The sequence below is a fragment of the Mercenaria mercenaria genome, chromosome 18 (genome assembly GCF_021730395.1).
Source record: "Mercenaria mercenaria strain notata chromosome 18, MADL_Memer_1, whole genome shotgun sequence".
Taxonomy (NCBI): domain Eukaryota; kingdom Metazoa; phylum Mollusca; class Bivalvia; order Venerida; family Veneridae; genus Mercenaria; species Mercenaria mercenaria.
In genome coordinates this window covers 31691171-31716885 of record NC_069378.1, presented here as the reverse complement: position 1 = coordinate 31716885, position 25715 = coordinate 31691171, and the positions used below count along the sequence as shown (strand labels likewise).

Sequence of the window (25715 nt, the reverse complement as noted above, 5' to 3'; positions counted from 1 at the left end):
GTATCTAGTTATTAAAAACAATGATCTTTTCTTCTATAGAAGTATAATACAATAGTAAATAGGTGTTTTACTTACCTTGTTGACGAAAAATAAACACGTTTTCGGAAAATACCTTATCATTAAATGGCAATATCCGGTGTACGCATCCTCACCGTGACCATTGCTATAATTATAGTTGAATCGCTGTAAATAATTGGATTTTGTTCATGTATGGACGATTTGGTTTAATTACAGTGTAAGCTGGATCCCAGCATCAGACATTATGTTATATACAATTGTAAAAGGGAACCAACTATTTGTTAGAGCAGGTACTCGTTGTAAAGTACTATGTTCGAATTTGAACCAATCAGAAACAAGTTCTATAAATAGCACCAATCAAAGCTCACTTCTGCTAAGGTATAATTAGGTAGATGGATGACAGAGAGATCATTCTGTATCCAGCGACCGAAGAAGACATATCGAGGACTCTACTAATAACTTATCTCAGTACCTTGACAAGTCAAATGGTTTATCGCGGCCAGAAATTTGTACAAACCGGGACAGAAGTTGCGAAATTATCATTTGTGCAGGAAAGAAGCGTTTACCATAATGTCCAGTACTGGACAGGTATAGTGACCATGCACGGACAAAGCCAATTTTCTCAGAGGGTGTCCGATCCCCTGCCCCCTCCCCTCCCCACCCCGTGGAAATTTTGAAATTTAGCTCTTCATTTTTTTGCATTCTGGGACAGTTTTATGAATTAACCTGTTAAATTTGGGAAAATGATAAAATCAAGCTTTCTTGAAGGTAAAATTCTTAGTTTCTTTTAGATAAATAATATGAATTATGTCGGGGTCGTATGTAGCAGCAGCCGCATATACTTTACATGCAGTCCTAATGTTGCCTTTTTCGAAAAACATTTTCTTTCCTTCTTGTCTTCTTTTCTTTTTTAAAGATTTTCCAGAGGGGGTCCGGACCTCCGCCCACCTCCCCCCCTCTGGATCCGCGCATGGTGACATATCATGCTTTCTGTTTATGCATGTAAACGTGTGTTTGGTTAAATTTCAACAGAGCACAATTGTCTGAACAATGTACAAACTCATTACTGTTTTTTTCAGGCAAGGGTGGAAAAAAGGTGGTAGACAATGAAAGCAGTAACATTTTTATTGAAAAAAAAACAACAAAACAATGAGACAAACATTTCCAACATCTTTGGACGGTTCAAAAATCCCATGTTAAACATACGATAAAGCCCGAAACGCGTGAAAATGTTCCGAATGTAAATCGGGTGAAGTAAGCGCTCTATGTATAGAGTTAGATTATGCGTCTAGATTGATTAAACTGGGCGAGTCTACTTACTTATTACTTGAGGATGAAAAAAAACGTGTTTTTTAGATGTTGCTCTTAAACAAGGGTGGCGGTTGAACTACTAAAAGTACAACAACAGTTAATTAACAACAAATCGTACGGTATGTTTTATAATCAGTAGAAGCTAGTCGTATTTACGCTTATGAGACCTGTTTCACCCACAAGTTAAGAATTCACAGGTCCATCATGAAATATTTCCCCAGCGCGCATATACTTGTCCTATTCAATATGATCGCGGCCTCATAGGATGCGATCAATAAGGAAGTTATTGCAACTACACTATCAGGGCGGATAAATTATTAAAAAGAAGACGTTTGAAGTTCATAGACTAAAGAAGAATTGCAGAATTTCAACAAGGTTTTGAGCTATAGGGCCAGCGCATAGTGTAAAGTGTCCGAGTTATAATTGTATGGGAATATTAAATGAATAAAGACTGTCTATGATAATATACATTTTAATGATCAGCTACGATTGCATGTTTGTTAAACTCTGATAAAGATCTTACTCATACTACAATGAAATATAATATGTAGGCGGAGCTTAGAGAGTCTGGCTTTAGATTGACAGACAAACTCTACTATAGTACACATAGGAGTTTTACCTTAAGGGTAGTCGAATGTTATAGACGATAACAAATATAGGCTGAGCATCGGAAAGCTGAGACAGAGACTCAGAGTTTGGTAATCTACTGAGATAGTAGGAGAACGGTTGCAGCTTATAGACGAGGTTTAGCGTTGTTGGCGAAGTACAGCCAAGGCATCGGGATTATATCTATATGATAGTTAAATGCTACATGTGATGGCATATAAGCGCTAAGCATCCAGGAGTCAGGGCAAACATAAAGTTGCAGCTTCAATAAAGAAGACATAGGCTGAGCATCTACGCGATAGGACTCGTACGTTGTTGTTCAAAGACATCGTCTGACAGAAACTTCGACAAAAAGACCAGTCAAGTATAGTATCTCCAGCCTATAGGAGTCTGAGCTAATTATCGTTAATTGAAGATTGTTAGTTTGAAAAATTTAGTAATTTACCTGATCCCTGAAATTATTTAGCTCTTAATAAAAATCATTTACGAATCACTGGTACACGAATCATTTAGGCAAGTTAGCCAGAGGAAAATTTTATATATGAGATATTTGGTTTCACCAGCTGTACGTTTTAACAAAGGAAATTTTACATCGTTTGTCAGCTAGTCTAAGACATAGTCACCTTAGCGATTGGACCAATTTCATTGTTCAAGATACAAAAGGCGTAGGCACTTCCCTGTGTCATATAACTCGTATCCTGACAGACAGTCCCTGCAAACGTTTCAATCAAAGTCGGTCTGAGTTATGTCCGGAATAGGGAATCCACATGTCACAACCGTAGAGAGCCTTAGGAATTACTTCTGTCAACATTGTTAAAGGGTTTAGATCTCCTAGACGAAGTCCACAGTTTAAAAGGTTAAAAAACGTTTGGTGTAATTTTACAACGTACATCTGCATCGCGAGTTTAATTGTTTACCACAGATGATTCCTAAATGTTATAATGAGGTCCGGCTTGAATGGCCTTAAGTAAGTAATTAAATGAATTTACTGTGCTAGCATCTCTTATTGAGTAAAATATGTCTTTCCAAATTTCTACAGCCATAAATGAAAACGAAAGTTTAAGAAAATTAGTTTAGGGTCGAAGGTGCTGTAGATCAAAATTCGTTTTAGAAGAAGGCTATAGTATGTATTGTCGCAAATTTCAATTGTGTTACAAGGTGCAAGCTTGTTTAACGCTTTATAAACCAAAACACCAATATTGTATGTAATCTTGTTTGTGAAAGTTAACCATTTAAGCTCACAGAGGAGAGTACTGGATGATGTTTGGAAGGATGCTTTCAATATAACTTAGTTGAGCTGCCCTCTTTTGAATTTTAAAGATTTTTTTTCTATATTTCCTTTAAATAGAGCAGTTTCCGCATATAGTTGATGCGTAGTCAAAATTCGGTAAAATGCATGAGTTATAAAACAGATTCTTCATACCAACATTTAGGTATTTAGATATTCTGCCAGTAAAATAGATACAGTTTAGAGTGCATTTTTTTCACACACCTTTTTTACATGTTGATCCCAACTTATTTTTTATTGATATAAACACCTAACAATTTTGACATGATACATTTTGAATATAGTTATCATTCAGAGTAAGGTTTATGTTTCTTACTTTATTTAATTTCTTGTTGGTACCAATTAACATACCAGTTGTCTTATCCGGATGGAGAGCCATATTGTTAGATGTGCACCAATTATTAACTTTGATAATATCAATTTGCAATTTTCTTTCAATACCTGATACGTTATGATAACTTACATGCATCGTTGAATCGTCAGCATGCATGTCAATGTTTGAATTTTCGACAACTAATGGAAGATCGTTTATACATATCAAGAAAAGCGAGGGGCCAAGTATAGATCCTTGTGGAACGCCAGTTTTTATATACGATAAAGTAGATTTTATATTATTTAATTGGACATATTGAGTTCGATTCTTTAGGTATGATTCGAACCAGCACAATTAAAGTTCACTAAAATAATACAGTTGCATTTTGTTTAAGAGAATGTTATGATCCTCTAAGTCAAAAGCCTTACGAAAATCTATGAAAACACTACCAACTATTTTTTCCTGAGTCAATGTCCTTCGCCCAACCCATTTATCAATTAATACAGTAAGGGCCGATATCTTTAATTTCTGTTCATTTATTTTCTTAAAATTTAATTTGTTATTATAGTTACAATTTTCAAATATTTAGAAAACTCTAATTTATTCATGAATGCAACCTAATAATCATCACTTAATTAAGAAATAACATACCCTCATCAGTGAATAAAGTCATTGTTGAATGAATTATATCACGAGGACGCAGTCCATGTGATATAATGATGACTGTGACTCAATGCAGACTTGGAGCGCCGATATAAATTACAGACTCCGGTATATACCGGATTAACTAAATTGAACGAAAAATATCTTAAATGTATATATTTTATAACCATGCTGATGCTAACCATAACCTTTAGTCAGTATATTATGCATATTATACACTAAATGCGTGCGGACATGCAAAAATATGCATATTTTTGCCGTGCGCTACAATTGATAATCACTTTCGGGCATGCGCAGAAGACCGCTCCAAGTCTGCAATGAGTTACATCGCTCAACGACCTTACGGAGGCCCCCTTAAAGAGAGAAAAAAATAAAACAAAAGTATAAGCAAACAATACATTTCTGATAAGAACTTACTTATACTTTTGTTTAACTTACATTATGTACGAAAACTATAAAATGAGCAAACTATTAAAGAAAGAATTAACGATGGGAAATATAGTGTTGACTCTGAGATACACATTATTTTTATTCTGTTTCTATACAACTTAATTTGTAGATTTTGGCAATCTAAATTTGAGAACAAAGCACATTTTTATCAGTTTAACTGAGTCGAAAACTGTATTTTTATTTGACTCATTAGCTGATATACAGTTTGCTAAATAAAGCAACCAAATTTAAAATAACCAGTTTTTATGCTCCAATCGGGTTAACCGTATGATTTTTTCTAAGCATACTGTTTAACCTTTAGCATGCTAGATAAATTGTCGTCTGCTGCAAATGTCGTCTGCTAAAATTGTAAAGTTCATTCAGTTTGCTCCAAAATTAGAAATAATATTGTCAGAGTAGCAAACAGCTTGGAACCTGATCAGACGCCGATTTAATCGGCGTCTGATCTGGTTCCAAGCTGTTTGCAAAGGCTGTTAAATTCGCCTGCAGCAGGCTAAGGGTTAAAAATACGTAAACTTTATTATGAAAGTGTCCATTTCTTACAAAGACATAACAAATGACGTATGTATATGCTGTTATTGTGAGATAATTTGATATGTAATTAAATAACCACCCTTAAAGCCTGCTGACAATGGACATAACCGGTATATAAACCTATTGAAAAAAATTTTGTACAATAAGCCGGCTAATCAGTGCATACCACTTATTGCAGTATTGTGTGGTTCTATTTTGGGCTTGAATGCAAAATATGCATAGCAAGCATGTTTCAATCAAGTCAGCGTAAATTATTGCGATATTGATTACGAGATAACACTGCAGATAGAGCAAATATGATTACATAATAATACAAGCTGTATTTGCTTTTTTAAATCCACGTTTAAACAAATAAAACAAGCAGTACACGCTCTGCAACAGTTATTTCGCTCATACAAGCCCAAAACGATTCATATTTCTGTTGTAATTAAAGCGTCCTAATTGTCAATACACTGAAAATATTTTAAGTTTCATAAGACTCTAAATTTTGACTGTGACTCAATGCAGACTTGGAGCACCGATATAAATTACAGACTCCGGTACATACCAGATTAACTAAATTTGAACGAAAATATCTTAAATGTATATATTTTGTAACCATGGTGATACTAACCCTAACCGTTAGTCAGTATTTTATGCATATTGTACACTAAATGCGTGCGGACATTCAAAACTATGCATATTTTTGCCGTGCGCTACAATTGATAATCACTTTCGGGCATGCGCAGAAGGCCGCTCCAACTCTGCAATGAGTTACATCGTATAATGATACCCATCTGTCTTAGATATAATACTTCGATACTTATACGACGTCCACCAAATATTTTGCCTGTTTTGTGCTGTTTTTCTTTTCCAGCACGCTGATATGACATTTGAAAAAAATCAAGGAAGTAAAACATCATGACTTATAAAAAGTTATATACTTGGGAGACAGTTTGTCTCATGGTGCCGTACACTATCGACAATAAAAACGGTAAATTTTGTTGAAATAAAATGATCTGACGCAATCCTGATTCACCTTTTTGTAACGAAACTTTTATGTATTTTCAAAATAATTCAAACAACATGCTCGAGGAATTACTAATTCATAAATAATAATAATAATAATAATAATAATAATAATAAAAACAATAATCAAAACATTTTATGAATCAATTCATACTTTGTCCACTGGAGCAAAAACAAATGCACTAAACTAAATGTTATTCAAATAGCTTTATCGATCGGATTACCAATAATAAAAGTCTTCTAATCTATAAACTTATGTGGTTGGTATACGTGCAGATATTTCGATTTTACTAGTTGTAATAACGATTGGAGATTATGTTATCAACTGATCTGTAGTCTATATATAGTAACAAGTCTTTTCGTCCAGGTTTCAGAATACCTTGTTGTTATTGTTTGTGTTGTCATGTTTTTTTTTCTCTCCGTACAATCAAAACATAAGAAAATATCTACTTTATGTAGTACTAGCGCAGACATATTCGGACATAAACACATCACCGCTTAGTATAAATTTGTAAAAATTCTAAAACACTGTGCACAACCTTCAAGTAACTTCACTATCTCCGGAAAACTCTGGGTCGGCCAGAGTCTTAAAGGTATTTGTTAAGTGTTTGTATAAAAAGTTAAAAGGGTAACTGAAAAACAAAATAAAAAAATGAATTATTTACTTGTAAACAGTTAAGATGTTTTTAGGCAAATGCAATAAACGCAGAAATGGTTATTTGCTCCTTTTATCATTTGTTCGTAAAGTTCACCCCCATCCCCAAAAGTAGTTTCAATGAAAAAAAAATAAGAGTAATTTTTGAAGTCATAATGTTAAAAGAAAACATTAAGTCACAATTTTCAAATTTAGGGGAAATAATTTTTTAGAATGCTACAAACTCAAAAGCGAAATTTAAATCGGTTTGAAATCCAAAATTATTCTTTTGAGAAAATGATAATATCAATTACTAGAACAATTAAAACTCTTTATTTTATGTTTTTCGGTGGTTTATCGAAATATAACGGTGAATTATATCCTGATAAACTCACTGGCCACTCAGTGAAAATTATCAAATCTGATACCCAGATTAACGTCAAAAAGTTTACCGAGCGTACTGAAAGCCGGAAACAATATGACGATGACGTCGTTAAAATGACGTCACCTTTGCGATGCTTCCTGATAAAATTTCCCGCAAATTTCGACATTTTATTGAAATAAACACAACAAAAGTAGAGTTTTAGACATAAAATAAACAGAAAAATTGTTGGTATCGATGTAATATCACGGTAATTTCACTCGTGAACACCAAAAGTTGTTATTTTTACTCGTGGCTGCGCCACTCGTGAAAATATCACTTTTGGTGCCCACTCGGTGAAATTATAACGTGATATTACACCGAAACCAACAATTATCCTCTATGTAATAGCTGTTAATAGCTGAACGATTTTGTATGGAGTTCATGTAAACTAAGTTCTCATTGATCTAAAAATATTTGTTATGGCCTTGGGTATAATATTTCTTCCAAGAAGAGCTATTGAAAACGCCGAAAATAAATTTGCTTAAATTGCAAAAAAAAAAAAAAAAAAAAAAAAAACATGCATTTAAAGAAGCGCTCAAATAAAGAAAAGAGTTTTGTTTGTAAACTTTAAGGTCAGCATTGCATTTTCTTTTAGGAATTTTGTCTGGTAAGATTTTACTTCCAATTTTGATTTTAAAAAATATTTTTACTTTGATTACTTACTTAGATTACTATTAGTCACACAGAAATAAATTAAGACATTTGGATAATACTGTAATATTAATGTTTCAAAAATATCTAAAGTCCTGGCAGAAAAAAAAAACGAAAAAAAAAAAAAAAAAAAAAAAAAAAAAAAAAAAATTAAAGGAGTTAGTGTATGGTCAACTACACTTCTGTTCTGATTATTGTAATATATTTTCATTCTAAGTAATATAAATATCATAGCTTTATATTAGTGAACAATACATTTCACTCATTTTATACCTTTATCATAAATTAACATATCGGAAGCATTGTTTAGGTAGGAAAAAATGTATTGCTCACATTTTAATTTGACCGGCGAGTCGTTTGGAAATGTTTATTGAGATGCTTGTATTGAAAATGTAAAGGCCCGCCCACTTAGCTCAACAGAGAGAGCAAAGATCAACGGATCGCGGGGCTGTTCTTGTCACTTTTCGGGAGAGTTTTAACAAGTGAGAAAACGTGTGTTGACAGAGAGATTCTCGCGCTCACGTACTGTTATAACACCTTTTTATGTATGCGCGTTTCGTAGTAAAGTGTTAACGTATTACGGCCCCAAAACGGATAATTTAAATTGAAATGGCGTCAACGTGAAAAAACAACTCCGACATTTTCGCGAATTTCATGAAAAAGTAATGACGTTCAGGTAGAATGTATTCATTTATTAGTGGTTTTGTTTCGCGTTTTGTGCTAGAATAGCGTTAGCGCATGCTCATTTCGTGTTACAACATCTTTAGAATCCCTCGGGATACGTTCGTTCCCTCACCCTACGGGCTCGGGCACCAACCAATCCCTTAGGATTCTGCAGACGTTATAACACGAAATAACATGCGTTATCCCTACAAATTCTCGCGCTCATGTGCTGTTATAATACCTTTTTTATATATGCGCGTTCCGTGACAAAGCGTAAACGTATTATCCCCAAAACGGATAATTCAAGTGGAAATGACATCAACTTGAAAAAAAAACAACTCAGATATTCCCGCACATTTCATGGAAATTTAATGACGTTGAGGAAAAATGTATTTATTTATTAGTTTTTTTCCAAACAGATGTTATGCGTACTTACATGGTTAGAAAAACACTACTTTTGATATTGCACATGAACTGTTCCAGTTAGAGCATTAAAGGGAAGTAATAAAAACAATAGATTCAATGAAACATTCTAGCAATATTCAAACCTTTGACAAATGTTAAGGAAAGTAATTATCAGAAATGGGATTTAACAAGAAATGAATGCATTTTATGTTCATAACGGAAAATGTTGCAGTCCCATTTTAAACAAAGGCATTATGAGCCTTTTAACTTCAGGTGTGTTCAGATCAACCATTAAAACGGGCTTCTTCAAAATTTCTATTTGTGTCATAAATTCATCCCTTATGTTTTGAGATGGAAAAATGCCGACCTTACCTATGTCAACAATTTGTAAAGAAAAAACAAGAGCTGTCGCAAGACAGCAACGCTCCATTATTCAACAGCCTTCTCAAAAGGGTAATAATTTTGTAAAAAAAAGCAAGTTTATCAGAGTGAATAAGTGTGTGAAGTTTCAATCCATTCCCACAAGTGGTTACTGACATACCGGCTTACATACAAAAACTTAACCATATCGGGACGCCGATACCAACGCACGGGTGAGTCCAATAGCTGTACCTTTTCTTTGAATAGTCGAGCTAACTAGGACTGGCAGTTAATAGACGCATACCAGAAATCCTGATAAAAACACTAGTTCACGCACGGATAATTTCCAATTTAAACACCAGAAATTAAAAATTGTTAAAGAGTCATCATAACATTGAAAATCTTAATAATCTTTTCCAGAAACATCTATCTCAACCAACTATGTCCACTCAAAAAGCAGAAAATGTCATCATGGATGCGTGAGTAATTAATTTCAAATGTATTTAACTTTATTACAATTCTGCTTTGAAAAAAACCCTTGAGAACGGTCTTAACCTAATTACTATGATAAAGCATTAAACCAACGAACGTGGTTACAATTAGGGAAAAATGTTTTGCAAAGAATGACTTATCAAGAAGGCTTACATGACCACTTATGCTGGAGGCGTCACCATTCGGTGAATGATAACAGGTGGCATTTTCACTTAAAACGGACGTGTTTTATTGAAATTCAAAATTCTATTTTAGTTTCTGCGATCCAGACCACCCGATAGCGGTAGACTTTAAAAAGGTTGTAGCTGCTCAAAAAGCCATTGGAGACGCAGTTGTAAAAACACCATGCCGTGTGAGTAGAATATTATTTAAGCCTTGTTTGTAGACCTAGCACATAGTCTAAGATTTATGATCATCCTGCAGGTAGAATATAAGATGTAGGCCACGGGATAGCATTAAAGAGAACTAAGAAAAAAGAAAAATCACAAAATCCACCAAAAGTAATTAAATATTAATTAATTTTCTACTATGCAACCTCTGTGTAAGAGCTTTCCTGCTTTAAAGGTGAACCCATTTATCAGTAAATCTGCTTTAGATTAATCGGGAACCAAACTTATTGCTCGAAAAGGCATCAAGCTAAAATTGTTCTTTTAGACTTGCAATCTTATTTTACAGCAATCCCAGATGTCCGACATGTTCAACATGGAAATTTACTTCAAGAAAGAGTTTCTTCAGTACACAGGGAGGTATGGGCGTTTCAATTCTTATTGGCGATGTTAAAATAGAAGAATAGTATCAGAATAAAAAGAAAATTATCACCATTACAAAAGACGTTTTCCGCATCGTTTACCAGTTGAGTTACAATATAATTTTGTTGCTAATGACAACCGTATCAAAATAAAGCGTGCGACCCAAAATACAATTCTCTGAAGGAGTTCATATTTAGCACAATACTGTATTATATATAGTGTATGGTAGTACAAAAGCTTAACCTTTAGTCTGCTGGCGTCAAGTGATTCTCCCTTTGCGACCAATGCTGACCAAGATGAACCTGCACATCCCTGCAGGCTGATCATGGTCTACACTGTTCAGTCAGTAAATTTTCAGTGTGAACACCCCTTCGGTTAAAGTGTTTTTATCTCGTATAAAATGTATTATTTCAGCTTCAAAGAAAGAGGAGCAAGGAACAGCCTGTTGAACCTGACTCCGGTATACAAAACAAACCATCTCATCCTGTTTTATAATACATGTTTATCTATTGTTCCATTTATTTCAAACCCGTAAAAGGTTTGCTTAATTTGCGTTTTATACACCTGGAAGACAGCACATTTCCCTACAGATTGTGGATTCCTAAGGGTGATTGCAGGTTTTAGCTTATTAGCATTGGTACATGATATTTATATTTAAAACAGCAGAAAAATGTCAGGTTTGTAAACTATCCATCCTCTTATTAGTTTACATGTATATCAGATTACAGAATTTTGATAGCCCGCCCGCTTAGCTCAGTAGGTAAGAGCGTTGGTCTACGGATCTCGGGGTCGCGAGTTCGATCCTCGGGCGGGGCATATGTTCTCCGTGACTATTTGATAAACGACATTGTGTCTGAAATCATTAGTCCTCCACCTCTGATTCATGTGGGGAAAGTTGGCAGTTACTTGCGAAGAACAGGTTTGTACTGGTACAGAATCCAGGAATACTGGTTAGGTTAACTGCCCGCCGTTACATGACTGAAATACTGTTGAAAAACGGCGTTAAACCCAAAACAAACAAACAAAAGAATTTTGATGTTTGATCCGTACGAGTTGACAGCAAGCCATGTGACCTTTGTATTCCTTTGTTAAGTACACTTTACATGCGTATACAATAAGGAATTAAACCCGTAATAGAATACCTCCTTTTTGAAGAGTATTCTATTCCTCCTATAAACCTACTTAGACTGAAATTTTTCAAGGGGCGTAGGTTCAAGCCCCACTGGGGCCGAATTTTTTCCCCTTATTTTCCTTTTTTCCTAGTAAGTTTTTACTTTTTTCAAGACTTATTATCTATTTTTTGTTACAGTGACTGTTGCGGTTACTTTTAACTAAAAACATGTTAACTTCACCTCATATGAGGAAATGTAAAATATACATTTTTACTTTTTCTGTAATTTTTTTTGTAAGTGTTCAACTGCAAAATAACAACCACTCTGTGCTGTGTCAACATAGGCTAATAGAGACAAGTGAAATATAGCCATTTTGACTTCACTCAAATCGAATTCATGTTCTAAAAACAAGTAATTACCACGGGACTTAGTAGTCATTCTGCATCTTAGAAATAATTGATTATCCTGCAGTAAAATATTCTTTAGTACACTCAAAAGCTTGCATAAATTCAAATAATATCATTTATGCCAAAGACGTCACTCCACATTTATTTTTTTTACTCTGGTTTTGTTGACTGAAAAATTGAACATAATACATTTTAGAAAGGATACATATTGAATCATACCCTGTATCTATCCTCAGTCGAATGAATCAGTTTACATGGAATCAAGTATCAGTCTAAAAGCAACGAGACTGCATAAAAAGAATCAGAGAATAGGATGTGCCGCTAACAGACAATGAATTAATTTGATAATCTTCTGCAATATACAGTTTTCATCATTGTCCGAATACAAGTGTTCATAAAGGTCTCTGCTAGAATAATATTTATCTGTTAATAGTAACTTGATGAAATTTCGTTTTTAGAGTAAAGTTTCTTTAAAACACAGTACGAATCTAAATCAGTTAAAAGTGATTATCATTTGGAGGAACACATTTTTGAATGACGTGCATGAAATCATTTGTAGGCGCAGAAAAAGAAAGGAGTAATAGCAGCCAGTGCCGGGAACCATGCCTTAGCTTTGTCGTATCATGGAAAGTGTCTCGGGATACCAGTGTCTGTTGTCATGCCAACAGTAGCTCCACTGATGAAAATAAAGGCGTGTGAGAAATTTGGAGCAAATATCACAATTTCAGGAAACAACGTTTGCGATGTAAGAAGATTGCTACTGTGTAATGTAAATTTTGCTCTGGCCGTGTTTAAATCTACCCTTTCCATTTAATGTTGATAATAAACACAATTTTGAGAATAGAACTCATTTAGCTACGATTAAGCAAAAGAAATATGGCAAATATAAGGAATGCTAAAAAAAGGCTTTAGCATTTATTTGTGATCATGGGCTATTTCCCTCATTGTCGAGCTGTATATTACATTCTAGCATAAAACTGCTGTTCTTGTCACTTTTCGAGGGTGTTTTAACAGGAGAGAAAACGTGTGTTAACAGAGAGATTCTCGCGCTCGAGTGCTGTTATAACACCTTTTAATATGCGCGATCCGTGGCAAAGCGTAAACGTCATTCGGCCCTAGAACGGATAATTCAAAACAAAATGACGTCAACGTAAAAAACAACCCAGACATTCCCTCGCATTTCGTGGAAAATTAATGACGTTGAGAGACATTGTATCCATTTATCAGTTTTTACGCGTTTTATGCTAGAATAGCGTTAGCGCATGTTCATTTCGTGTTATAACATTTGCTCGCCCGGGATACGGTTATAACACGAAAAAAACATGCGTTATCCCTACAAAATTATTTGTAATTTTGCTGTTGATTAATTTTTATTTCCCGTGTTATATGTTCTTAGAATGAAATTGTAAAAGAAAGTTACTGATACCGGAAAAGTAAACGAAAGTAAGAAAAAATCTATATTTTCGTGACAAAAAATACAATTGACACATATTCGGGATTCATTATGATAATAGTGTTAATATCAAATGATTACGTACTCTAGAGTATTATTTAAATAAATGAATTTAGAAAGCTAAAAGTTGACAATATTTGTTGAAAGGAGTAGTTAACGGCAACGAGAAATAAAAAATTACTTGCAAGCAAACAAAGAAAACCTGTGCAATCGTATGTTATTAAATAGTAAAGCAGATAAATTATAAATTTCAGTCCAGAGTTATTGCACTGAAAATGGGTCAAGAGAGAGGACTGATGTATATAAACGGGTTAGTCCTTTTTTAACATTTCTAAAAGATTTATCTATAAGGCCATCTTAGTAATCAGCCATCTGCACACCCCTTTTTGTTACTTCATTGATACACCTTGCCATATAACACGCTTATCACAGTAAATAAATTCTGTGTAACCATATGTATATAAAACTGATATACAAAAGTCATATTTTGATAAGACTTTTAGTAATGCTACAAATACTATATTAAATAAGATCATCCAGATCTAATAAATATCTGGAATTGGTGACTATATTATCATACAGCACGATAAACTGCGAGGTTTGCAATAAATAACTAATAGATATATACAAACATGATACATGTCTAAATAGATACGACCATCAAGATATAATAGCTGGGCAGGGCACGATTGGCTTGGAGATTGTAGAACAAGTACCTGACCTTGATGCATGCATAATTCCCATTGGAGGAGGGGGTATGATATCTGGAACTGCTCTAGCCATCAAGACAAAATGTCCACATGTTAAAATCATAGTAAGTTTGAATACGGTCGTTTTCGATGTGAAACCATCTTTTTTTCTGTTTACATTTCTTCAAAGAATTATGAGGTCAAATGCAAAAATGCTTGATAGATTAATTGTTCTTTTTATAATATGGTGTATTCATAATGATGAATCCTATATTTTTGGTTTATTTGTTTAATCCATTTTCATTTCATTAGATTACATTTGAATGTGTTACAACCTTAAAAAAGTTGCATCCCTCCTTTTACATATATAGAGAAGAGTGACTACTTAATGCGCTCCACCCGAAGAGTGAATAGCAGATCTAAAATTTCAACTTGTGAAAACATTTTTCACAACAGACGTACACACTTCCCTATTTGACAAGTATAGAATGACATAGAGAACGTTCAGTTTATTTAAAATCTTAATGTTAAGAAACCTTATTTTTGAGATATAGTTTACCAATTCAAACTGTTTATATCTTTTTATCAGGGTGTTGAGCCAGAGCACAGTCCCAGTTTCCAAGCAGCCATGAAAGCCGGGAAACCAACTTTTACATTGACAACTCCTACACTTGCCGATGGTAATAATTATCATGTTATAACAGCGCTTGTATGAATACTTAGACACCATTTATTGTATATTTTCCATTAGACCGTTACACCATATTTGAGCCGTGCCATGAGAAAACCAACATAGTGGGTTTGCGACCAGCATGGATCCAGACCAGCCTGCGCATCCGCGCAGTCTGGTCAGGCTCCATGATGTTCGCTTTTAAAGCCTATTGGAATTGGAGAAACTGTTAGCGAACAGCATGGATCCTGACCAGACTGCGCGGATGCGCAGGCTGGTCTGGATCCATGCTGGTCGCAAACCCACTATGTTGGTTTTCTCATGGAGCGGCTCATTTAAATACTAAAAACTTTGAATTTGAATAGGCGGATAAGCAGACATACCTGTTTCAAATTAGGAATAACAGCAGTGTCTTAATATCATTTTCAAATATCCCATTGGCTGCCTTCGATGTTTGAACTAATGTGTGATACGGACAAGAAATGGTACTATAGTATACTAATATTGAATAGTCAAAGGGCAATAACTTAATGAAAAGTCATCCGACCGGAACATGAAGAAAATGTGCTAATTTCCTCTAAAGAGTGAAGCTTCCTATGAAGTTTCCCTAAATTCTAGTTAGTGGTTGCTGAGGAAATGGTGTTATAGCATTCTAATATTGAATAATGAAAGGGCAATAACTCAGTGAATCAACCGACTCCGAACATAAAGATATTATGCGCATCTCCTATTGAGAGTGAAGGTTCCTATGACTTTTCGCTAGATCCCAGACAGTGGTTGCTGAGAAATACTCCTGACAAAAATGCGAGACGGACGCACGAACGAAACAGTGACATTTTCACACAGTTGGACATGCTAAACAATTTGGTACCTATGACAGGGTGCATGGTAGACGTTACGGGCTCCCAACCTACCAATCATAACGTCACATGTATACAGAATTACAATGCTATGTATTGTCTTTCTCTGGCTGTTATATATTCAGGTTTGGCTGTTCCAACTGTCGGAGTGAATTCATTTGAGACTGCACATAAATTGATAGACCGCATCGTCACCGTAAAGTAAGTAACCTTATAGACCGCATCGTCACCGTAAAGAAAGTAACCTTATAGACCGCATCGTCACCGTAAAGTAAGTAAACTTATAGACCGCATCGTCACTGTAAAGAAAGTAAACTTATAGACCGCATCGTCACCGTAAAGTAAGTAAACTTATAGACCGCATCGTCACTGTAAAGAAAGTAACTTTATAGACCGCATCGTCACCGTAAAGTAAGTAAACTTATAGACCGCATCGTCACTGTAAAGTAAACTTATAGACCGCATCGTCACCGTAAAGTAAGTAACTTATAGACCGCATCGTCACTGTAAAGTAAGTAACCTTATAGACCGCATCGTCACTGTAAAGTAAGTAAACTTATTCATTGTATACATCCATTATCAGTAAAACAAGTTTTAACATAATGGTGTTAAATAAAAAATGAAAAAGAATATAGCTTTTTTTTCAAATATCGCTAAAATGAAGATGCTTTGTAGGTTGAATGCACATTTATGTAGAATTCATTGTTTTTGCTAGTGAAGAGAGTATAGCATTGGCTATCCTGAGGTGTATAGAGTTGGAGAAAGCCGTAGTGGAGGGTGGTGGAGCTGCAGGATTGGCCGCCATCATTCAAGGACTTGTACCTGAACTGGAAGGCAAAAAGTATACACTTTTGTGAAAGGTTTAAGAATTCATATATACTGAAAAAAATAGATCGATCAGAATATTTTAAAATTTACCGACCTAAACCTCTATGTTTAAAAAGATGCACGCGTAAGACAAAATTTCAGCCGCTTATATTATGCTTGGCACTTTTGATTTTTTGTCCGCTTTTATTTGCAAATACATTCGTAAACAATACTGCCATATTGATAGTACTTAAAGCTTTTGAGAGGTGTAGATACTCGACAATATAGTTTGAAATTCATTTACATTTAGAGTCGTGGTAATCCTAAGTGGCGGTAACATTGACACAACAGTGCTTGATCGTGTGATTGAGAGAGCTTTGGCTGAAGATGAAAGGTTGGTCAGATTCAAAGTTTCTGTCAGTGACAGACCAGGAGGTATTGCAGAACTGACGAAAATAGTCGCTGATCTTGGAGTCAGGTAGGCAGGGACATTCTTTTCCTTCAGTATTCCTTAAATAAACTGCTGTTGAAAATAATAAATTAGACACAGTAGTTTATGGTTAATGGGAGGTAACCAATTCCGAGAAAAATGTACCTAACGGTACAATTTAGATAAGTTACAAATGATATTATTTCCGCTCAAACACACGTTTATTTATCGTAATTCACTACTATCATTATTATGTATAATTATGGCAATAATAGTATTCTTATGAAAGGGAAGACTTGATTTTTCCTTACAATAAGTAACATCTGTGTAAATATTTTAATAACCATAACTATTCCAGCATCAAGGACATATTCCAAGAGAGGCCATGGGAGAAACATGATGTATTTTCTGTGATGGTAAGTAAATGTGTCAGTGCTTTGATCTAATTTGCATGTAAATATCAACAAACGTGCATGTCTAAACGATTGCAGTTGTGGGACCAGCACTACACGTCTTCCGGTGCTCGGCGTATTTACAGCGCTCGTTGTATTCCAGTGCTCAGCGGCGTGTTCCACTGCTTGGCGCATTCCTGTGTTCGTTGATTTTTAGTGCTCTATGTATTCCAGTGCTCGGTAAATTCCAGTGCTCGGCATATTCAAATGTTCGTTATATTTCAGTACTCGACGTTTTCCGATGCTCTGCATATTTAAGTGTTCGGAGTATTCCAGTGCAGTGTTCAGCGTATATCATCAGATCTTGCAGTTTTCTTTTTGTCCTTTAACTGAAATTAAGTGATTCATTTTGCGGAAAGCACCAATAAAAATCAATTGAACTTGAGATCCTTATAATTATGTCTTTTAACTGAACAATAGAGTCCAGTTAAGACATACTGATCTACTCAAAGCCCATCATAATTTTGCAAATCAAGCAATACCATGCCTTGCGAAACAAGAGCTGTATTAGTCATGGCCATTCCTACACTGAAGCAAATGTTTCCTGAAAAAGGCGGCTAAAGAGAGAAAATATTTTGTAATGGTGACTCGTACGCATGTAAGTTAGAGGAGCTGGTCAGATCATTGTCAATTGTCTGTGACATTGTAGGCAGTTTAAAAGCAGTTTAAAAGCATTCACTTCGAAACTTTTCAAGTTGCGCTTCAAACAAGGGAAAGTAACAAGATGAATAATTCTGTAAAGACAAAGCAAACTAGTTATACTATCTGAACAATGAACTCATTGCCACTGTAATGTCTTAATATTTCTGAGTTATTGTCCGGACATACATATTAGACCTTTATCACGGAAACGGATCTGGAAATGTAAACGTATATGTACTCTGTACTTCAATCAAATTTGAGGGGTCATCTCAAAACTGTAAATTACTTGTTCAAGTTGTTGTACGTGCGTGTATATTAAGGATTTGTGCAAAAAGAAGCTAGATCTAGTAGTATTTCATATTTTCATTTTTTTCTCTATCAAAATGTGCGGATGTTAGGAATGTTGTAAATTTCTCTCAATGGGCTATGGTTTTCTGCAATTAAATATTTAGATGGATAAATAATGCTGACACATCTACAAGCAAGTATTTTAACGTCATGGTGGAAATAACGTTATTAGCGTTTCTAGCTGTGGCGTCACTGATGACGTACGTCGTTTACATGTGAAATAGTGTATAACGCTAGAAAAAAACGTGTTTTTGCTATAAAATAATAATAATAAAAACAACAACAACAACAAAAGAAAAAAAAACAATCCGCAATGGAAACAATTTCCTTTATTTACATGGTCATGTTGAAGGAAGTGTTATCTCTATCACATAACAAAATTTGTAAAGTTTACCGCTCGCGAATACTGAGTGTTTTTCGAAGGTCTGATATCTTGTAAGTGTTACTTTTTTTTAAAAGAAGCTAAATATATTTTACTAAAATGAGTTTCTATTTATCTAAGTGTTCTTTGAACAACAGCCCATTGAAGTATGAAGATATGAAAACTATCTTGACAATTTCTTTATTGAATATTAATATGAGACGAGAGTCTATCCGGAAGATATAGTCCCTGCAGATTCGTAACATGATTAGATCTACAGTATGGCAGTAAGAGGTATTTTGGAAGAGTAAAATATATTTCAACATTTTGAAGGTAACTTAGTCAAAAATGAAATATGTTGTAAGTTCTAATGTACTGTACTTATCATGTGCCGCTTTCAGATTAACATTAATTAGAAAATATATGCGTGGGTCTCCGTAGTTTGATAGCTATAGCGATGTGTCATGCATTACCAAATCTAATGAAACATACACGCTTTAGAAGTTTTATAAACTACACTGCTTAAAATCACAAACTTTTAAGAATGCATCGAATATATCGAAGCAATCAACTTTTCATTCCATTTATCATCGATTTCAATGAAACGGTGGAAATTTCAAATTCTATATATTCTTTCAGCATAATACAGATTTACATAATTTTGATAACTATTCATTTGAGTGAATTATTAATCTTTATACTTGAATTTTACGGGCGTTGGCGAAATAAATAGATGATGTTACATAAGTGAGTTCTTTTACTGAATTTATTCAGCTAGTTAATTAACATAACAAAACGCGAGGCTCGTGACGAGCATTTTATCTTTAAATGAATAAGGCAAGTGTTTCTTCCTCGTTCTTATAATTAACAAAATGTTATTAGAAATCATAACGTTTTAGCAAACTAGTTCAAAGTTTTCATAAATTTCAGCCACGAAGACCCCCAGTCATGTTTCGTGGCTTTAATCCGTTTAATTTAGAAAAAAAAACAACAGTACTACATGTGTTCTATGGACAATTCACATTTTTTCCTGTGACGTTATTACTGATACAGTCTTAGTTATAAAATGGTACAAATATTTCAATTTTGATTTCATCCTCCTTCTTGCATTCCAATACTTTAAGCCCTTTTTATACAATTACACATTAAAATGCGCTTAAATGAAACTACGTTTATCCCAGTAAAGTTGCATGTCGTACAAGAATTCAGAAAAAGTTCCGACATAGAAAATGCCTGGCTATTACTACTTTTGGGTAAGGTAGTTCTGGTCAACAACTTTTCAGATTGGCAAATTTCCAAGATAAATAGTATATAGCAAATTTATTTGGAGACCTAGCTTAGGATAGTGTTTGAGGCACTAGATTCAATGTCAAGATCAATATTGCTATAAACATTTTTTTTTAAATGTGTTATCTCAATGAATTTATATTAGAGTGAAACCTTGCCTAAAGGTAGCTTCAAGAAAAACCAAGGCTCAAATTGTGTTTGCAGCCAGAAGTTTCAATACTAAATATGCTGTACTTGAAAAATTCCAGTGTATGCAGCGATCATAGGCGCTGATCTAGAGTACATTTTCACATTTAGGAACTTTGAAGATTTGTAGTTAAAATCCCGATCGGAACTTTACTTTGTTTTGGCAGTGTTGACGGCATTAGGGTCAATGCTGCCAAGGTCAACATATTATACTAAAAGTAGAAGAAAAATGATTCAGTAATTGGATCGTCGAGCAGAACAGATGGTTTCCAGTTTATAGCTGAAGTACATAAATTGTCACCAAACTCTGTATATAGCAAGCTGCTGTAGAAACTAGTGGGTCCTCTAAGTCAATGTCAAGGCCGCCAATATTGAGAATAGAACAGAACAGAAGATTATACAGTCAAGAAGGTTATTCAATTAAGTTGACTTAAACACAGTATAATATAATCATGGTGTGATATAAACACTGAAATAGTAATATTTAAAGCAGAAAAAATATCAGCTGAATAACTCGTAATAAGTCTGCAATATCATCACGAACCTTACTAGCATAAAAAGGCTTAGACTGTAATTGGGGTCGCTCGAGGTAGTTAATAGAAATAGATAAAAACAGTATTCGGCCAACAACTTAAGCTTGGAGGGACATATTATCCATCAAACATGGTATATAACATGCATATATAAAGACCAAATTTGTGACTTTATTTGCGACGCCATTGTTTATTGAAATTGATTAGTTTCGAATTTTATGTTTTGAGAAATCCCCCCCGGAATTTGACCAAAGTACAGAGTACGTCTACATTTACATTTACATCTCCGTGTCCGTTGTAAAGGTCTATTAGTAACAAAGAACAAAGGAAGATAAATAAAAATGGGACAAAGTTGACGTATGCTTCTTTGACAGCGCACTTCCTCTCAGTCTCATAGGTTCCACTGTGTATAATATCAACAAAGTCCATTAAACAGTTCTTGAATAATATTTATGACAAAGATGACGCGTTACGCTTGAGAATAAGACAATGTAGTGTTACGGTTCTTAGAACACTGCTCTTTTCCTTTTATACTTAATATCCTCCATCTTTTATGCAGTTTAAATAAAGTTTCATCAGCAATAATGTTAGAGTTGTTCCCTGACAAGTATTTTTAAAAATGGGAGATAATTAAAAATCAAGGAGAGTAGAGTCAAGGTTCTTTAAAAACTGAAATTTCTTTCAATGTTCTCTGACATTTCATAAATATTTAACAAATCATTTCAATAGGTTTTGAGTTATTAACAAGACAATATGTTACGGACGGACTCGGGGTACAAATGGAATGAGACCATTATCATATCTCCTTAACCTTCTTTGGGTATGGTGGTGGCGGATTAATAATAAACATGTTCCGAAATGATTTTATAATTTTTATTGTTCAACTGGTTCTACATTTTAAATCTAAATTGATATTTTACAGGTGAAGGTCGTCTGTGAAACACGTGATGCCGAACACAGCAAACAGTTACATGATGCTATCAAGAAACACTACCCAAATAGCCATCTGATTTGGGGACCATCATATGATTAACTGAGCTATGCAAATAAGAGTTCAAGTGATTTTTGTTTCTATCTAAAGTGTTTTAGTTATTCAGAAGTTATCCATAAAATAATAATATTCTTTTATTAATAAGTACATTCAATAAACATTTAAAAGACTTTTAAAATGACAATAGGCAAGAAAATAATATTTTGCCCAAAACTGTTGATGAATTGTTTGTTTTTTCAATTCGTTTTTAGATTGTTGCCATTTTAAGCGATTCAAAATTTTGGTGTTTAAAACAATGAAAGGGATAGTTATTTCTTCCTATATAATTTAATCTTGACCAGGAAAAGCTGTACAATAGAAATAAAATAGCATGCCTCAAGTTAATATTTAATTTGACATTATTGTTTAACTTAATTCCTTTAAGTGTTTTGTGTATACAACAACAAAAGGAATCAGCAGAAAAGGAATAACTAGCTAATTAATTTTTTATTAACCGATGTTGTCTGTTAATAGTTTAGTATTTCTTAAACTGTCACTGTTACCTGTACATTAAGCCTAATAGTTGCATTAACGTTTCTGCAACTCATTTGCTGCTCTGTGTTTGAAAACTACTTTGTTTTGTCTGTAGGTGGTCTGTTACAATACCATTTGATATTGTTTTGATTTGTCCTAATTAATTGTGCTGTGACAACATAAAAGACTGTGCTGTGATAAAAGGATAAAAGAAAAAAAAAAAGCTTTTATTTGATGTTTAAAAATGGCTTTGATATGCTATAATCACTTATTCTACTGACGATTTTATGTGTGCCGTTCCTTGTCGTTTCTGTGGGCATTCAGCAAAGTCTTCTTGTACTTTTTGGAATAGGAAATCTTAACATCAATTGCAAATAAATAATCTAGGTCAAAGAACATTGTCAAAAATAGAGATATATGGGTTTTTTTAGGGTGGCGTTCCGGGCCGTAGCTGTGGCTACATTTTAAACACTTTATTGTTTTGTCATCTCACACAATTCTAGCATCAATTGCAAACACAAAGTTTACGTACCAAAAGTCGGTAAAAAACCGCTATTTTTTTCACGCAACCTCTTTAGAGAAATATGACATAAAATTATTTGCGGAATGATTTTTTTTCAAACTTGCATTATCCGAAACAATACGAGTGTTTTCTCCTTCAAATAACGTGTGAGACAGGTTGTTCTCGTAAACGTCGGAGATGACACTTCTTTTGCTAGAGATACTTAAACCTCCCTATCTCTATTGTCATGGTTAATCATCCTTGCATTTGATTCCATAGAACAAACTTTAGATTCCCTCATTTAAAGCATCTTAAAACATGCCCTTACAGTCTTTGGCTTTTTATTCATGAGATATTTTGATAGGACTTTCATTACACACTAACTTAACGTTGGGCATACTTTAAGAGGAATTAGAAAATCACTAAATCGTTAAAAGAAAGAGTTGTTTACATGAAAACTGAACACCATGTAAAGCAGGCATATTATATTCCAATAGTATTGTCAGTTTCCTGATATATGCCTTGATTTGTTGAAAAGTCTGCATGAAGGGACTACATTTGCGGACAGTTCACAGTTTCTGAAAATACATCTTTTTCAAAGACCTGTTACATATCTTCATTTAGACGCATTTATAATAATTTTGTAGTGCTGAAAGTTCGCATAACTAAGTTTAACACCGTTTTCGACAATCTTAAAATTGTTTATGCTTATTTTTTATAAATGGAATTTTCAAACGGGAACACCATTTTTAGAACATTTGAAGTATCAAATTGTACGGGATAGTAGTATCGGTCAACACCACGGTTAATGTGCGTATAAAATGTAAATTTGTTGGTAAGACTGTTCTTCGTTCACCACCATTTGTTACAAGTTTATTTTATGATCATTATTTACTGATGAATCAAGTCGATTTAATAATGTCAGTATATTAACAAGTTGTTTCCCTTAGTGTAATTGTATATGGTAGTCAATAAAAAATGCTTTTGTCGATCACATAGAAATTATGATTAAATCAAACATTTCGTTATATTTGCAATTTTACTGACCATGCTTTTCTAAAATTGTATTTATGCACAACATCTATTTGGACAGCTGCTTCATCAGATTTTGATAATAAAATTTAGAGTCTTATGTAACTTAAGATATTTCAATGTTTTGGCAATTAGTGCGCTTTAATTGCATCTAAATGCACATGACAGGCATATGAATCACTTCAGGCTTGTACGAGCGAAATAACTATGGCAGACCTGTGTACTGCTTGTTTTTTTTGTTTAAGCATGGATTTAAACAAGTGGGTCATGAAGGCCCTGTATCGCTCACCTGACCTATTGACCTAAAGATCATCAAAATTAACATTCTGACCAAGTTTCATTAAGATATGGTCATCAATGTGGCCTCTAGAGTGTTAACTAGTTTTTCCTTTAATTTGACCTGGTGACCTAGTTTTTGATCCCACATTACCCAGATTCGAATCTGACTTAAATATCATCAAGGTTAACATTCTGACCAAGTTTCATGAAGATACAGTCATAAATGTGGCTTCTAGATTGTTAAAAAGCGTTTCCTTTGATTTGACCTGGTGATTTTGTTTTTTAATTCCACCTAATCCAGATTTTGACTTGACCTAAATATCATTAAGATTAACATTTTGACCAAGGTTTTAATCCCACCTGACTCAGATTTGAACTTGACCTTAAAATCATCAAGGTTAACCTTCTGTCCAAGTTTCATCAAGATATATACATAAATGTGGCATCTAGAGTGTTAACAAGCTTTACCTTTGATTTGATCTGGTGACCTAGTTTCTGACTTCACTTGACCTAGATTTAAATTTAACTTAAAGATCATCAATATTAACACTCTGACCAAGTTTCATTAAGATATGGCCATGAATGTGGCCTCTAGAGTGTTAAGGAGCTTTTCCTCTGATTTGACCTGGTGACCTAGTTTTTTTATCCCACCTGACCAAGATTTAAACTTGACCTAAAGATCATCAAGATTAACATTCTGACCAAGTTTTATCAAGACATGGCCATGAATGTGGCCACTAGAGTGTTCAGAAGCTTTTCCTTTGATTTGAGAGTGTTAACAAGCTTTACATTTGATTTACCCGGTGACCTAGTTTTTGACCCCACCTGACCCAGATTTGAACTTGCCCTAACGATCATCAAGATTAACATTCTGACCAAGTTTCGTTAAGACATGGCCATGAATGTGGCCAATAGAATGTTCAGAAGCTTTTCCTTTGATTTAATCTGGTGACCTAGTTTTTGACTCCACCTGACCCAGATTTGAACTTGACCTAAAGATCATCAAGATTAACATTTTGGACAATTTTTAAGATACAGTCATAAATAGAGAGTTAACAAGCTTTTCCTTAGATTTGACCTGGTGATCTACTTTTTGACCCTGATAACTCAGTATCAAACTCGTCTAAGATTTTATTGAGAGTAACATTCTGACCAAGTTTAATTAAGATTGGACCAAAATTGTGACCTCTAGAGTTTTAACAAGTTTTTCCTTTGATTTGACCTGGTGACCTAGTTTTGAATTCCAGATGACTCAATATCGAACTCGTCCAAGATTTTATTGAGGGTAACATTCTGACCAAGTTTTTTCAAGATTGGACCAAAATTGTGACCTCTAGAGTGTTAACAGTAAAATTGTTGACGACGGACGACTTACGACGGACGACGGACACAGGGCGATCACAAAAGCTCACCTTGAGCACTTCGTGCTCAGGTGAGCTAAAAAGAAATACAGCTTGTATTATTATGCAATCATATTTGCTCTATCTGCAGTGTTATCGCGTAATCAATATCACAATAATTACGCTGACTTGATTGAAACATGCGTGCTATGTATATTTTGCATTCAAAGCAGCATGCCTCCAGATTTGGCT

General features: G+C 34.3%; 1 protein-coding gene across 2 annotated transcripts; it reads left to right on the top strand.

The window, feature by feature from the left end:
- The first annotated feature begins 7758 nt into the window (after positions 1 to 7758).
- LOC123538347 (L-threonine ammonia-lyase-like) lies at positions 7759 to 22188 on the top strand. 2 transcript variants are annotated; one of them, XM_045322379.2, is made up of 14 exons: positions 7759 to 7856; positions 9749 to 9807; positions 10076 to 10172; positions 10496 to 10566; positions 10984 to 11029; positions 12648 to 12833; positions 13796 to 13851; positions 14193 to 14355; positions 14820 to 14910; positions 15886 to 15961; positions 16476 to 16601; positions 16878 to 17045; positions 17356 to 17413; positions 21729 to 22188. In XM_045322379.2, exons 2-14 carry the CDS (start codon positions 9770 to 9772, stop codon positions 21837 to 21839), a joined length of 1287 nt encoding a protein of 428 aa, XP_045178314.2. In that variant the 5' UTR covers positions 7759 to 7856; positions 9749 to 9769; the 3' UTR covers positions 21840 to 22188. The 2 variants fall into 2 exon arrangements, with proteins under 2 accessions (XP_045178314.2, XP_053385995.1); XM_053530020.1 differs by lacking the exon at positions 7759 to 7856 and adding an exon at positions 8052 to 8096.
- Positions 22189 to 25715: the final 3527 nt, after the last annotated feature.

What these genes read in the sequence shown, in the direction of transcription:
- LOC123538347 (XM_053530020.1), top strand. Translation starts at nt 8,067, where the DNA reads ATGGTCAACTACACTTCTGTTCTGATTATT. An exon ending in TTGTAAAAACACCATGCCGT is followed by an intron (nt 10,173 to 10,495) that starts GTGAGTAGAATA and finishes CTTATTTTACAG; the next exon opens with CAATCCCAGATGTCCGACAT. An exon ending in CCTGAACTGGAAGGCAAAAA is followed by an intron (nt 16,602 to 16,877) that starts GTATACACTTTT and finishes ATTTACATTTAG; the next exon opens with AGTCGTGGTAATCCTAAGTG.